Genomic DNA, 14,669 nt, shown 5'->3' with positions numbered 1-14,669 from the left:
AAGGACCAAAGAGTAGCATAACAGTCCAACAATACTTAAAAATCAAGTTTATGTTCTAGATTTTTTTCATTTTCTGAAATAATATATTTATAAATATTTGATAAATGTGATCAATTTCATCAGTAGATATAATTTTTCTATTTTCTATTGCTACATTCTATATGTGTGTGTGCATGTGGGTATAATATATACAAATGCACACACACATACAGGATGTAGCAATTAACAAGCTAATTCCAAATTGTTTTTTTGTTTTTTTTTTCAGATAAAATGTTAGAAAATGGGCTTAGGAACGTACAGAGGTCATTCATCAAATGAATAAGAAAGCATTTATTTATTTAATTTATATTGCTCTCTATTCACCCATGGCGACTCAAGGCGGTTTACACAATGTAAAACCACATTTAAAATAAAAAATAAAAACAATAAAAACTAACAAAAAGAATCAAATAAATTACAATAGAACAAAATTTGGGGAAAAAAAAAAAACCAACTCCCACCCCCCTCCCCGACGACAGCAGATCACACTAGCCATCTGATGGGCTCCATCCCTCTCTGGGTTCCCAGGCCCGCTGGCAAAACCAGGTCTTCAGTGCCTTTCAGAAGAGTATTAGTGAGGGGGCCATTCTAATCTCTGGAGGAATGATGTTCCAGAAAGACAGAGCCACCATGGAGAAGACCCTTGTTCTGGGTCCTACCAGGTTTATCTCCCTTAGGAGTGGGACCCGCAACATTCCCTGCCTCCTCGCTCTAATGGGTTGGGTGGATGTGACTGGCAAGATATATTTCCTTAGATAACCCAGACTCAAGCCATGAAGGGCTTTAAAGGTGATAACCAGCACTTTGAATTGCACCCGGAAGCAAATCGGCAACCAATGCAACTTCTGCAGGAGAGGTGACACGTGCACACCGGGGTCTGCACAAAACCATGCGGGCCACTGCATTTTGTACCAACTGGAGCTTCCGGATGCTCTTCAAGGGCAACCCCATGTAATAATCAAGACGGGAAGTGACTAGGGCATGAGTGACTGTGAGTAGGGACCACTGATCCAGGAAAGGGCATAACTGGTGCACATCCCGCAGTTGCGCAAAGGCCCTCCTGGCCACGACCGCCACCTGCTCTTCGATCAGGAGTTGTGAGTCCAGGAAAACCCGTAGGTTACGCACAGGGTCTGTTTGGGGTAATGCCACCCCATCCAAGACTAAAGGTGGTAATTCTCCCTGAACCAACGAACCCCAAACCCAAACCCATTCGGTCTTGCAACCAAACCCACACCCATTCGGTCTTGCAACCAAACCCATTCGGTTTAGTTTCAACACATTGCTCCCCATCCAGCCCCTAACAGCCTCCAGGCATTGCGAGAGGGAGGAGACAGCATCACTTAACTCACCACGGGCTGAGACACAGCTGAGTATCATCAGCATATTGGTGATATCTCAGTCCATGGTGACGGATGATCTCACCCAGTGACTTCATATAAATGTTGAACAGGAGCGGAGAGAGTACCGAGCCCTGCGGAACCCCGTAAAGAAGTGGGCGAGGGTTGGATCTCTCCCCTCCTATCAACACTGACTGAGAGCGGCCACAGAGGAAGGAAGTGAACCAAGACAGCACAAGGCCTCCCACTCCCATCCCCTGAAGCTGTCCCATGGTCAATGGTATCAAAAGCCGCGAGAGGTCAAGTAGAGCAAGGATGGATGCACTATCCCTATTCTGTTCCCACCAGAGATCATCCAAAAGTGCGACCAATGCTGTTTCTGTCCCAAATCCAAGCCTGAATCCTGACTGGTAGGGGTCGAGATAATCCGTTTCATCCAGAAACTTCTGGAGCTGCGACCACCTTCTCAACAACCTTCCCCAAAAAGGGAAGATTGGAGACAGGTCAGAAATTATCCAACCGGGTGGAGTTCCAGTGATGGCTTCTTAAGAAGAGGGTGGACCACAGCCTCCTTAAAGTGCTGGGACACTGTCCCTTCCTGTACAGAAGCTTTAATCAGTTTAGAAGAAAATGGCAAATGATTTGAACATTTAATGCAATTTATGTAGTTAAATCATGTACATATAATGTCTGCAAGACCTAATTTTTGGTTTATCCTATATATGTTTTTGTGTGTGGCTGTTCCTCTCTTCCTTCCTCCCTGCTGTCTGTCATTGCAGGAGAGTACTCTGCTGTGCCACCCCCTTTAGCCACAGAATCAAGGAAAGGCAAAGCACACCTCATTAAAAAGATCTTTAAGAAGAAGGGAAAGAATAATGAGGAAAAAAAGCAAGTGTTCACAAAGAGACCATCAAGTATGTTTCATAAATAACTATATTTATATAAGAAATATAGTCCTCTGGTAGATACATTCTTTTTAATGAAGAATTTTTTTTCTTGATTTATAGAAGGAATCTCAAATATAGGAAAGGATGCACTATTCTCCATTAGAGAGAGGGAGACATCTGATCCCTACGATATATGTAAAGAAGAAGAAGAAAGGCTTTTTTGCCTTAGCAGGGTTTTAGGCTCAGGAAAACAATTTTCAGACAATACCTGAGCAATCCAATTTGGAATGAGAGAGATCTGATCCAAGAGAGAGATCGAGATCTGATCCAACCTCAAAGATAACTCTACCAGGGCTGGCAGCGATGTGTGCTCTCTCTCTCTCTCTCTCTCTCTCTCTCTCTCTCTCTCTCTCTCTCACGCACACACACACAGCGGTTAGATCAGATTGCTCTTTCTTCCTTCCTTCCTTCCACTGCGTAGCGATCGCCAGTCCCCACTTTCTCACTGGCCTGCATCGTCCCACATCTCCGTTCTAGAAATGGCAATCCCCTTTTCTGCTGTTTCTCCAAGCGGCATTGTGTTCCTCCTTATTTATTTATTTTTTTACAAAAATCATACTGATCAGGAGGAAAACATGTGCTCTGGATTTTGAGACTGAAAAGCAGGGGGGTGGGGGGCCACAATTTTAAAGGCCCTGAAAAAATAGAGCAAGGTTCCTCTGTTTGCCACCTGAAGCGGGTGCTGAGGCCAACCCTCCAGGAAGCGAGCTGCTCCTCCACACAAAGCCTCAAGGGCTTTGCAGAACCATTGGGGAAGGGGAGGCTGGCATTCATCACCCAGCTCCAGGTGGCCTAGTTTTTCTGGAGCTTAACGTACTTCCATATAAAGGAGGAATACAAGGTTGAAGAAGCAGGCCGGCTAGAGCGATGCAGGCCGGTTAGAAAGCGGGGACCAACTATTGCTGCGTAGTGGAAGGAAGGGAGGGAGGAAGGAAGGAAGGAAGGAAGGAAAGAAAAGAGACAGTGATCCAATCCAATGTGTGTATGTGTGTGTGTGTGTGTGTGTGTGAGAGAGAGAGAGAGAGAGAGAGAGGGAGGGAGGGAGGGAGGGAGGGAGGGAAGGAGAGGGATCCAATACAAACTGTCTGTGTGTGCTTCCTACTCGGTTGTGCCTGAGCAAGCAGAAGTGGGCTGGTGGCCTCATGGGCTTCTGCTGGACAGGACTGCTAGTGCTGCCATTGGGACATGGATGAGCTGGCTGCAGGGGTCCTGAGGTGCACAGGGTGGGTCATGTGGGGCAATTCCAACCCCCCTCACCTTGCCTCATGGCTGTGCGCCACTTGGCCTCCTGCGTGGTTAAAATGTTGGGATGTGGGTGGCCTGGCTATATGGGGGTCCTGAGGTGTACGGGTGCAGAGCATGTGAGGCAGCTCCACCCACTTTGCCACCTGACCTCGCGGCAGCAGCGTGGAGTCGGCAGGTCTTAACTAGGACTTATATTAGGTGTGGGCAGGGAATCAGGTTAGGTCTTATTTTGGGGGTAAGTCAGTAAAACACTGCATATTATTAGGTTCATAAAAAGGTACTTTGCATTAACACACATAAATGTTATAATGAACTTAGCATAAACAGAACAGATAGTTCTTATTCAATCTATAAAAACTATTTGCAACTATTTCTGCTGAAGACAACTAGGATGCCGTAGTACCTGTAGATGTTGCTGCATGATCCCAGCTTGAAAGCATATCTATGAACTCTTATCTTGGAATTGTCACAGGGAATATAATGAAACCTTTATATTTTTGTCTCTAGCTCAAGGGTCTGTGATTAAAAAGGCATTTGCCCTGAAATCTCTTCCTGTTTCTATCCAAAAAGGAAATACTTCTTTAGGGAGTGATTCAGGTAAATACCCTGTCATATGATCTCTCTATTAGGCAGTTGTATAGTGTTAATAGTTACAAGCAGCCAAATATAAAATGCTGTCAATACCTTTCAACATTTTTGAGGTAAAATTAAATGTGCCAGTATAAATAAAAGCTATGTGTGTTTTATTTAGAGTCTAGCTCTGAAGAAGAAAAGAAAGTTTTGGTCAAATGCTCTGCCAAAGCTTTTTCAGCAAATCGTGCTGCTAAATCAGTTCCATCCAAGAAAGTGAGCAGTTCCTCTGATACCTCAGGTACTGTGGATAACATGGTAAATCAATTGTTTTCCATTTTAATATCTTGTATTCTTTCATTGTAGAGCAGAAATTTTGTTCAGTCTTCAGTTACTTATAGACAAAAATCAAACATAAAAAATCTATCATGAATATTTTTCTTACATTGCATGCTTACATTACCAAAATTTAAATTTGAAATATACTATAAGTAAGTAAAAAATGATTATGAATTGTTAAAACAAGTTACAGGCAGAGGTTTGTCCTCCAAGCTTGCTGCTTGACTGTCAGATATTTCATTACCAAACTAGGTAATATCTTCAGTGGGGTTTTGGGTGAAGTTTGTTTACATAGGTCCTGGGTGGTCTGTCTTGTGACTGGTTGAATCATAAAACTGACTGAGTCACAAGACTGATTCTGGTGACTTCTGACTAGTTGCTGTGAGGCATGGAATTTAACTGGTGAGGAGGTGGTTGATTCTGTTGCCAGTTGGTGGTAGGGATGGTCCATTTCCTCATTGTTTCTTATGCTGGTTCTAAGTGTGTTTGTTGATGGACCCATTGATAGAATGTCAGGCTTTGAAAAACTCATGTGCCTGATGGGTTTTGGTGTGGTCGATGACTTCGGCTTTATCCCAATCAAAAAGGTATTGTTTGTTATTGGTGTGACTGGCGATCAGGGACTTTGCATCATGCCACTTGACAGCCTACTAGGGTGTTCATGGGTTCTGGTTTTTAACTGTGATCCTGTCTATCCCATGTAGAACTGGTTACAATTGTTGCAACTGATTCTGTATAATGTTGGTGCTGTCTTCCTTCCATGTTCTCTCTTTGACCTTTGTAAGTTTCTGTCTGAATGTAAAAGTGGATTTGTGAGCTGTTGTTATTCCTAGAGGTTGCAGTAGCCTGACAGCCATTTCTGATGTGCCTTTGCGCTTTTCTGTGTGGCTTTTTGAGGCTGGTGTTATACATCGCAGTATAAAATTCCTGGGGTAGCCATTGCAGAAAAAAATATTGAAGTATTTGTCCTCTGCTTTTCTTAGGGATTTGGTGCTGCAGTGTGTTCTGGCTCTCTTGAAGAGGTCTGGACACAGCTTCTTTTATGTTCTGTGGGGTGGTTGCTGGAAAAGTTGAGGATTTTATTTTATGTGCATGGATTTCAGGTATACACAAGTTTCACCATTCTTATGATTTCTGGGATCATACATATGCCCATGTCAAGGAAGTTGAGTGTAAGAGTTGTTCATCCTTACCTTCCTTGCTGATGCCAGTAAACATGTTGTTGAGAAGACGATATGTCTTTTCTAGTTTGGATCATTTGAGGGTGATGAATGTAGCAGTTGTAGTCCATGTAGACCCAAAGTTTAGGTTGGATGGTTGGCAGGACAGTGTGTTTGAGTTTTTGCATGACTGCCTCAGCTATGAGGCTGGATATGTATGATCCCAGGGGTCTGCCTTGTATCTGCTTGTAGATCTTGCTGTTAAACTTGAAATGTATTGTCAGGCACATCTGTGGATATAGACAGAGTGTTTTCTGGGTGTGTTTTTGTCTTCTGTGAGCAGGTTGTGGGTGTTTGTTTGGCTAGGTTAATATTAATGGAAGTGAATAATGCAGTAGTATTGAAGGAGAGCATCATTGCTTTGGTGTTTATTTGGATGTTTTTGATTAGTTGAAGGAATTGTTCAGTGTTCATTGGAAAGTGTCGAACCATCAACGAAGTGACAAAGTCTTTTTTGTAGTGCTTTCACTAGTTTGTAGGTTGGTGCTCCAGGGAGTGCTACAGTGGGGTGTAGGGGGTTCCGTTTTTGTGCACCTCAGGGAATCCCTAGAGCTTTATTTATTTTTTATACTTTATAAAGTTGTTTGCTTTGCTTTTTCCATTTTCATCAGAGTGTTTTACCGTATTTTTCGAAGTATAAGACATACTTTTTCCACCCCCAAAAGTGGGTAGAAATGTCTGCATCTTATACAGCAAATGTTGCCGAAGCCCCACCCACTCGCTGTCGCCCACCCTTTGGCTCTGCCTCCCAGCAGTTGGCCTCCTTGCAGCAAACAGCCCTGAATGGGCAGAAAATGGGGCATGCGGAGGCTGAAAACGGGATGCGGAGACCGAAAATGGGGGACGCGGAGGCAGTATTAGGCTATGGCAGTCCCTGAAGCCTGAAACAGCTGATTGTTGGGAGGCCTATCCAACCAACAATCAGCTGCTGGTGCTCATCAGGATGTGGCTGTTTACTGTTTGCTGCAAGGAGGCAAATTGTTGGAAGACAGAGGCAGATTTTTTTTTCTTGTTTTCCTCCCCAAAAGCTAGGTGCGTCTTACACTTCAGAGTTTCTTATACACCGAAAAAATACATTATATTTTGTTTTGCTATTGTTTTTTATGCTAGTGTCATGCAGTAGGTCCTTGGTTTTGTTGATGTAGCAGTTTTGTCCATTATGATGGTGAGTCTACCTTTGTCTGTTGGCAGGATGACATCCTTTTTCAATTTTTTAGTGCGTGCCATTCCTCTTGGTTGAGACCTGTTCTGTCTGTTCCTCTGGATTTTGGGGATGATCCTCTGTTTGATGTCTTCCTGCATTTCATGATCGAGGTTGTTGGTTTTTAGTATGGATTCTAGATTAGTAAGAAGTCAACCAGGTGCACATTTTTGTGGTTGAAATTGAGTACGGCTTTTTCCTCTTTTGATAATGTTCTGTTGGATAGGTTTTTCATCCATGTGTCAAAGTTGTCATCTTGTGCTGTGGGGTGATCTTGGCAAGTTTCTTTTGCAGAGTGCCATGGTTTGGAGTTTGTTGGATATTTTATTGATGCCATGTTCTAACTTGTTTGTGAGATCTTGTCCGATTGTGGTGAGGCATTTGGTTTTTTGTTCTTTTTTGTTCTTTTTGGTAATATTTTTTTTACTTTTACTATATAAAGAAAGAGCGACAATTTCAATGTCTGTATAAACAGTTTGTTGTCTGGTTACTTAGTTTGAGCGATAGTCTTCATTATCATAATAATGTTCATTAGTAGTGATCATATAATAACAGTTTTTTCTCAACATAATATTAAGACTTAATTATCCAGAACGTTTTTCAAATGGCAAAAGAGTTAAACATTCAAGACATATGGAGAGAGAGGAACTGGGAGAGGAAACAATATACATACTATTCGAACAGACATGAATCCTGGTCCAGAATAGATATGGTTTGGACGTCGATGGAGCTAATCTCGGAAATAAAGGAAGTGGAAATAGACACAAACTCTGGGCAGACCATAATCCTATGAGAATCACCTGGTGAGGGCAAAGAAAAAGCTCAAGATGGACACTTAACCAAACAATTTTATTTTATTTTGTTTTGTTTTAAAAACAATTTTATTTACAAATTTAAAAACGTACAATTTCAGAAATACAGAAACAATAATAACACATAGTTTTTTACTTTTTGTTGTTGAATTTGGTGAGTCCTAAAAATCATTATTGGCTAGGACTAGTCACATATTCATACCTTATCACATCCTAAGTACTAAATAATTCACAATATACTCCATTTATTTTCACGTTGGATTATAACCACTCTTCTATTACTAATACATTCATGTTTTTTAATGAATAAACACAAAAATGTTATAAATAGCTAATACTAATAATAGTAGTAACAAAGAAAAGAAATTTAAAACCTTTAATTGTACTTAATATATTATGAATCGCTGGATATAATTTGTATCTTAGGTTCATTTATATGTTTCCCCTTTTATTGTCTACCCACTTATGCCATTTATTCCATATACGGTAATAATTTGTATCCTCCTTCCCGTTAATCTTAAGTGTAAGTTTCTCCAGTTGGGCACATTCATATCTTTTCTGAATAACAACCTGTATTGGTGGTGCATTTGGGTTTTTCCAATATTGTGCTAGTGAGATACGTGCCGTAGTTAATAAATGGATGGTCAGATATTTTACTTTAGCGGGGTAGTCCCCTTTAATCATTCCCAACAAAATTAGTTCCGGTTTCCACTCCAGCCTACTCTCTATAATTTCTTCTATCCACGTTTTTATTTTTAGCCATTTCTTTATCTCAGGACAAGTCCACCATGAATGAAAGTATGTACCAAATTTCCCTTTACATTTCCAACAGCAAGGATTGGCTGTCGGAAATATTTTGGCCAATCTGGAGGGCACCAGATGCCATCTGTACATCATTTTGTATAAATTCTCCTTGTGCGCTACTGATTTGGTTAGTGTCAAATTTTTCTGCCCGATTTCTTCCCAATCCAGATCAATGCTATAACCAAAGTTTTTTTCCCAAGCCAACATGGCACCTTTCACAATTTTCTTGGCCATTTCATATTCTAATAAATAATTATATAATTTGGAAATTGAACTTTTCTCAGGATTTAGAAGTATTTTATCCAAATATGTACCGTGTTTCTCATATAATAAGGCTGGGTCTTATTTTTTTTTGAGCCCCGAAAAAATGGCTAGGCCGTCTTTTCGGGGGTGACTTAATTTCCCCCCCTTGCATCTTCGGGCGGCGACAGCTTGGATGTTGACCTTGGCGTTGGTGGGGCACTTTGTATCGGGGTCAACGCAGGCAGCACCATATCCGGGTGTGCAACAAAAGTACTTCCTAACGGCAAGCCCCCCCCCCCACCATTCCCACCATTTCATATAGGCCTTAATTTGGGGGGAGGGGCTTAATTTCATTTCATGCCTATAAAACATGGTGGGACTTCCTATTGGGGGAGGCCATATTGTTGGAGAAACAGGGTATCTTTTACCTCAATTCCATATTCTTTTACGTCTTTGTTGTATCTCAATTCCATATTCTTTTACATCTTTGTTGTATCTCAATTTTATTTGAAAATATGACCAATTATCAATAGCTATCTCTTGTATTTCTAATTTCTGTTTCGTTTTAATTCTTCCCTCGCTATCTAATATTTGGTAGTATTTACGTTTTTTACTGATGTAAAAAACGTTTAAATGGAACATTGCCTCCATCGTTGAAAACCACCTCGGGATTTTAGTGTAATGATTCGTTCTTAGTTCAGTCCAAACTTTGATTAAAGACTTTCGGAATACATGTCTTTAACCAAACAATTTTAAAAGACGAAGATTTTATCCAGAAGATCAACAAAGAGTTGGGATTTTTCTTCAAAGAAAATAAAAGAAAGAAGACACATCCATACAAAATATATGGGATACGGCAAAAGCATTTATGAGGGGTATCGCTATATCATTTATGGCTAGGAAAAACAAAAGCAAGAAGCAAAAACTAAAAGATCTGGAAGACGAATATAGGACTTTAGAGGCAGAACTACAAAAGAAGCCACAAAAAAGAAGTCTAAAAGGGCAAATGGACTTAATGAAACATAAGCTGAACATCCTCGAAGAAGAATTGGCACAGTATATAAAGAAAGCAAATTTAAAAAATTGAGAATGGGAACAAACCAGAGAGGTTGCTAGCATATAAATTGAAGAAACAGAAAGAAAAGAAATGGATTAATAAATTGCAAGACAGGGAAATATTTGCTACCAAAATGAAGACAAAAAGAATATAATCCAGGTCTTCTATGAGAAACTAAACAAAGAAAATAAAGGTTACACAGAAGAAAAAACCAAACAATATTTAGAAAAGGCTGAACTGCCAAAGGTACCAGAAGAAATAAAATATATGCTCAATGAAGAAATAAGAATGCCAGAATTAATAGAGGCTTTCAAAAAACAAAAGAACAACAAAGTACCGGGTCCGATGGACTGCCAACAGAACTATATAAAGAACTTCAGGATGGTCTAGGCCAAACACTACTGGAGGTTTATAATGCTGTTCTCACAGAAGCAGAGATATCTCCATCAAGGGTGGAGGCCAACCTAGTGTTGATTCCGAAGGAGGATGCAGACTCAATGCTAATTCAAAATTATAGGCCTATTTTACTATTGAACACAGACTACAAAATATTTGCATCTATAATAGCCAAACGTTTGAAAAGATTCCTTAACACGTTCAAGACCAAAATTGCTTCCTACCTGAAAGGCAGATAAAGAATAATATGAGAACAGACATATTAGAATACTAGACATATTATAATACTATGAAACATAACGAGAAACAAGTGGCACTGCTTTTCTTAGATGCCTAAAAAGCATTCAATAATGTAAATTGGAAATTTATGTTACAACAATTGAGGTATATGGACTTCAGTGACAAATTTATAAATATGTTCAAGGCAATATATTCAAAACAAGAGGCCAAAGTAATAATGAATGGGGAGGCAACACGAAGTTTTGCAATACAGAAAGGTACAAGACAAGGTTGCCCACTATCTCCACTGTTGTTCATCCTTACGCTGGAAGTATTGACAAGGAACATTTGGAAAGATGAACAAATTAGATTGGAAATCAGAAGAGAAAAGTACAAATTACAAGCCTTTGTGGACGATTTAGTTTTTATTCTAGAGGAGCCCTTACAGTCTGGCATGAAGCTTATAGAGGAACTGGTAGAGTACAGATAAGTAGAGGGATTAAAAATAAACAAGGAGAAAACTAGAATTAAGAGGGTTATTTTTATTTCAAAACATCCCTATAAAATTAGAGAAAAGCTTCTTTAAAAATTTGAACCAAACAATATCGAAATTCATATGGCAAGGAAAGAGACTAAGAATCAAATTGAAATTAATGCAAGATGCCAAAGAAAAAAGAAGGTTTGGCCTGCCTGACTGGGACTTATACTATCAAACTGCAGCACTCACTTGGATAAAAGAATGGATTACATTAAGGAATAAGAGATTACTAATACTGAAAGACCATGATATCCAAGCAGGATGGCACAGTTTCTTTGGTATGAAAAAGGCAAAGTACATAAATACTTCGAGAGACACTACATAAGACAGACACTCTTGGCGGCGTGGAATAAAATTAAACATCATAACTACATAGAAATTCCAGTCTGGCTTTCTACAATAGAAGCACTAATACACCCAAATCTGATAAACATGGGGAAAATTGTTGTATATAAGAATATATTAAATGAGAAAGGAGAATTGAAAACCAGATCAAAACTAATAGCACAAGGGGTAAAACTAGAGTGGTGGTCATATTTACAAATACAGTCGAGATACGCACAGGATATGAAAACATGGGGCATTAATTAACAAAATGTTCGTAGGGATTGATGACAAATTGATCAAGTGATATATAAATACCTATTAGACTATAACATGGAGGAAGAGTAGGTTAAGGAAACAACTGTGGTATGGGCCAAAAAAATTCGGATATAATATTGAATTGGCTAGATGGCAGAATCTCTGGGAAAAGAATAGAAAATTAACATTGGCCACATCATATAAGGAAAATTTATACAAAATGTTTTAGAGGTGGCATCTTCCTCCGGCAAGACTGGCCAAAATGTTCAGAAATCTATCACCGAAATGTTGGAAATGCAAGGATGGACCGGGTACATACTATCATATGTGGTAGATATGTAACCACGCAAGGAAATATTGGTGACAGATTCAGAAATGGTTAGAGCAAATGGAGAGAGAAATATTTCTGGTTTTAAATCTACATGTTCCTTTATCATTTTTTTCTGTCCAAGTATGTATTTTTGTCCAATATGTTTTTGCTTTTGGGCACATCCACCACATGAGCCCAGAGTCTGATTACACTTCCAACATTTAGCTGACATATCTTTGGCTAATCTTGCTGGTGCAAAGTGCCATCTGTAAAATATTTTATATAAATTTTCTTTGTACACAGTAGACATTGTTAATTTATAATTTCAATCCCACAACTTTTGCCATTTATCCAATTCTATATAGAATAACCAAAGTTTTTAGCCCACACTATCATAGTTTCTTTTTTACTTGCTCTTCTTCCATTCAAGTGTAAAATTTTTAAATTAATTTCCCATCAGTTCCTGTTAGAATCTGGTACAATTCTGTTGGTTCTTTATAAAAACCATATAATTTATCATCTTTTTCATATCTTGATTGTATTTTTACCTGTAGCTACCATGCTAAGTTTATCCCTTGACTATTCAGTTCCTGTTTACTTTTCAATTCCCCTTTCTCATTCAAAATATTTTTATATCTTATGATTTTTTCCGTATCAACCACATTTGGATGTATCAATGCCTCCATTGGAGAGAGCCAGACTGGTATTTTCAAATCGTGTTTCTCCTTATTTTTTCCCCATACTGAAAACAGAGCATTTCTAAGGTAATGTCGTTGGAATAACTGTGTATTTTATTTTTCCTGTACCATAGAAAGGCGTGCGACCCCAAATCTTGACCCTCCAAAGTTAATAATTGTCTATGCCTCAAGGTTATCTATTCTTTTAGCCACATAATTGCAGATGCCTGGCAATAAAACTCCCAATCTGGCAGCCCAAAGCCTTATTTATTCTTAGAGTCTTATAACAATTTCAGACTTTTCTTGCTTTTTTACCTTGCTAAATAAATTTTGTTGCTAATCTATTTAATTCTTCAAAATATTTCTTTTCCAGCTTTATTGGAATTGTTTGGAACAGGTATAATAATCTCAGCAGAGTATTCATTTTAATGATAGCTATTCTTCCTAGTAGTAATAGTAGCAAGTTTTTCTACTTTTCCAAGTCAAATTTAATTTGCTGTATCAATTTAATGTAATTATCTTCTTTTATAGTTACACATCTTACTGATAGATGATATTTTACTATCTTCTTTCTCAGATATTTTACTTTCTTCACTATCTGAATGTCTTATCTTCTCCATTAACTCTCTTTTCTGTTTATTTGTAAAGTTTTTGACTAAAATTTTAGTTTTCTCTTTGTTTACTTTCAATCCTGCAACTTCTCCATAGTCATCTATTTTCTTCATTAATTTGTTTGTTTGCAGTTCCTCTGTGATAAATACCAGGTCATCTGCAAATGCCTGTAGTTTTTGTATTTTTCTTTTTTTATCTCCATCCCTTTTATTTCTGTATCCTGCCGAATGTCTCTATTTAATACTTCCAATGTCAAAATGAATAGTAAGGGGACAGTGGACGCCCCTGTCTTATGCCTTTTTTAATATTAACATTCTCTGTTATGTCCCCATTTACACTTTTACAGTTTGGTATATATTGCCTTGATCACAATTAGTAAATTTTTCACCAAATTCCATATATTTTAATTGCTATATCATAAATTGCCAATTTACTTTATCAAATGCTTTCTGTGCAACCATAAAAATCAGAGCCATTTGTTTTTCAGGATGTGCTTCATAATATTCCATTGTATTCAAAATTATTCTCATGTAGTTTTTAATTTGTCTCAGGCAAAAATCTGTTTTGATCTGAGTGTATAAATTCATTCAAGAATCTTTTTAATCTTCCAGCTATTATTGACACATAAATTTTATAGTCCACATTTAGAAGTGAGATTAATCTAAAAATTTTAATTTGCAATAAATCTGCATCTTCCTTTGGTATAAGTACTATATGCCATTCAGGATTTTGGTATCTTAGCTTCTAACAAGACTTCATTATATATATGATGGTCCTAGAGTATCTTGTAATTGTTTGTAAACTTCTGTCGGTCGGCCATCTGGCATTCTATTGTTCTTCTATCTCTTAATCGCCTCAGTTAATTCAAACATTATCTTTTCATTTAATATAGTTTTTTCTGCTTCAGGTTTTTTGTTCATTGATGGTGTGTTGGTATTTTATTAGGCAGTTGTGTTCGCCAATGCTCATGAATTTAAGCATTTTGCATCCATTTTGGAAGGCCAGGTTCCATGCTTGTGGGTGGTTAATGGGTGCATACTTTTTGGCACCATTTTCTTGCAGAGGCATTCATGGACAAAGTGTAGTTGTTTGCGGATTGACAATTGTTTATGGCAAAGATCTCCCAGCGGTAAGCAAGTTTAAGTGACTTTTGCCCATGCAGTTTAGAAATTGTAGAGAATATTTGTAGCTCAGGTTGTAGAATTAGGGAGAGGGTTGTCTTCCAAGGTTGCTACCAATGGGTCCTTCAACAAACACATTGACTTAGAACTAGTGCACAAACCAATAAGGAAGCAGACCATCTGAACCAACAACAGAGCCAACTCCCCAGTTGAATTCCACGCCTCACAGCAACCAGTCAAAAGTCACAAGACCGGAACTAATCTTGTGATTCAATCAGTCTTGTGACTCAGTCTTGTGATTCAATCAGTCACAAGACCAACCAACCACTCAGGACCTGTGTAAGAACAAGTCACTTCACCCAAAACCCTGCTATCTAGTTTGGTAACAAAACTTCCA

The 14,669-nt window shown here is 38.6% G+C and overlaps 1 protein-coding gene across 1 annotated transcript in view; it reads left to right on the top strand.

Moving 5' to 3' along the window:
* NOLC1 (nucleolar and coiled-body phosphoprotein 1) overlaps window positions 1-14,669 on the top strand; it is a 51,404-nt gene that overhangs the window by 32,194 nt on the left and 4,541 nt on the right. The window contains exons 8-10 of the mRNA XM_026674269.2: window positions 2,159-2,293; window positions 4,079-4,168; window positions 4,323-4,442. Of these exons, the coding sequence (XP_026530054.2) occupies window positions 2,159-2,293; window positions 4,079-4,168; window positions 4,323-4,442 (345 nt within the window). The remainder of the gene's footprint in view (window positions 1-2,158; window positions 2,294-4,078; window positions 4,169-4,322; window positions 4,443-14,669) is intronic.

Source organism: Notechis scutatus, chromosome 4 (assembly GCF_049901735.1).
Source record: "Notechis scutatus isolate UNSWTSFEM ecotype Mainland chromosome 4, rNotScu1.2, whole genome shotgun sequence".
NCBI lineage: Eukaryota > Metazoa > Chordata > Lepidosauria > Squamata > Elapidae > Notechis > Notechis scutatus.
This window is presented reverse-complemented; position numbering and strand designations above follow the sequence as displayed.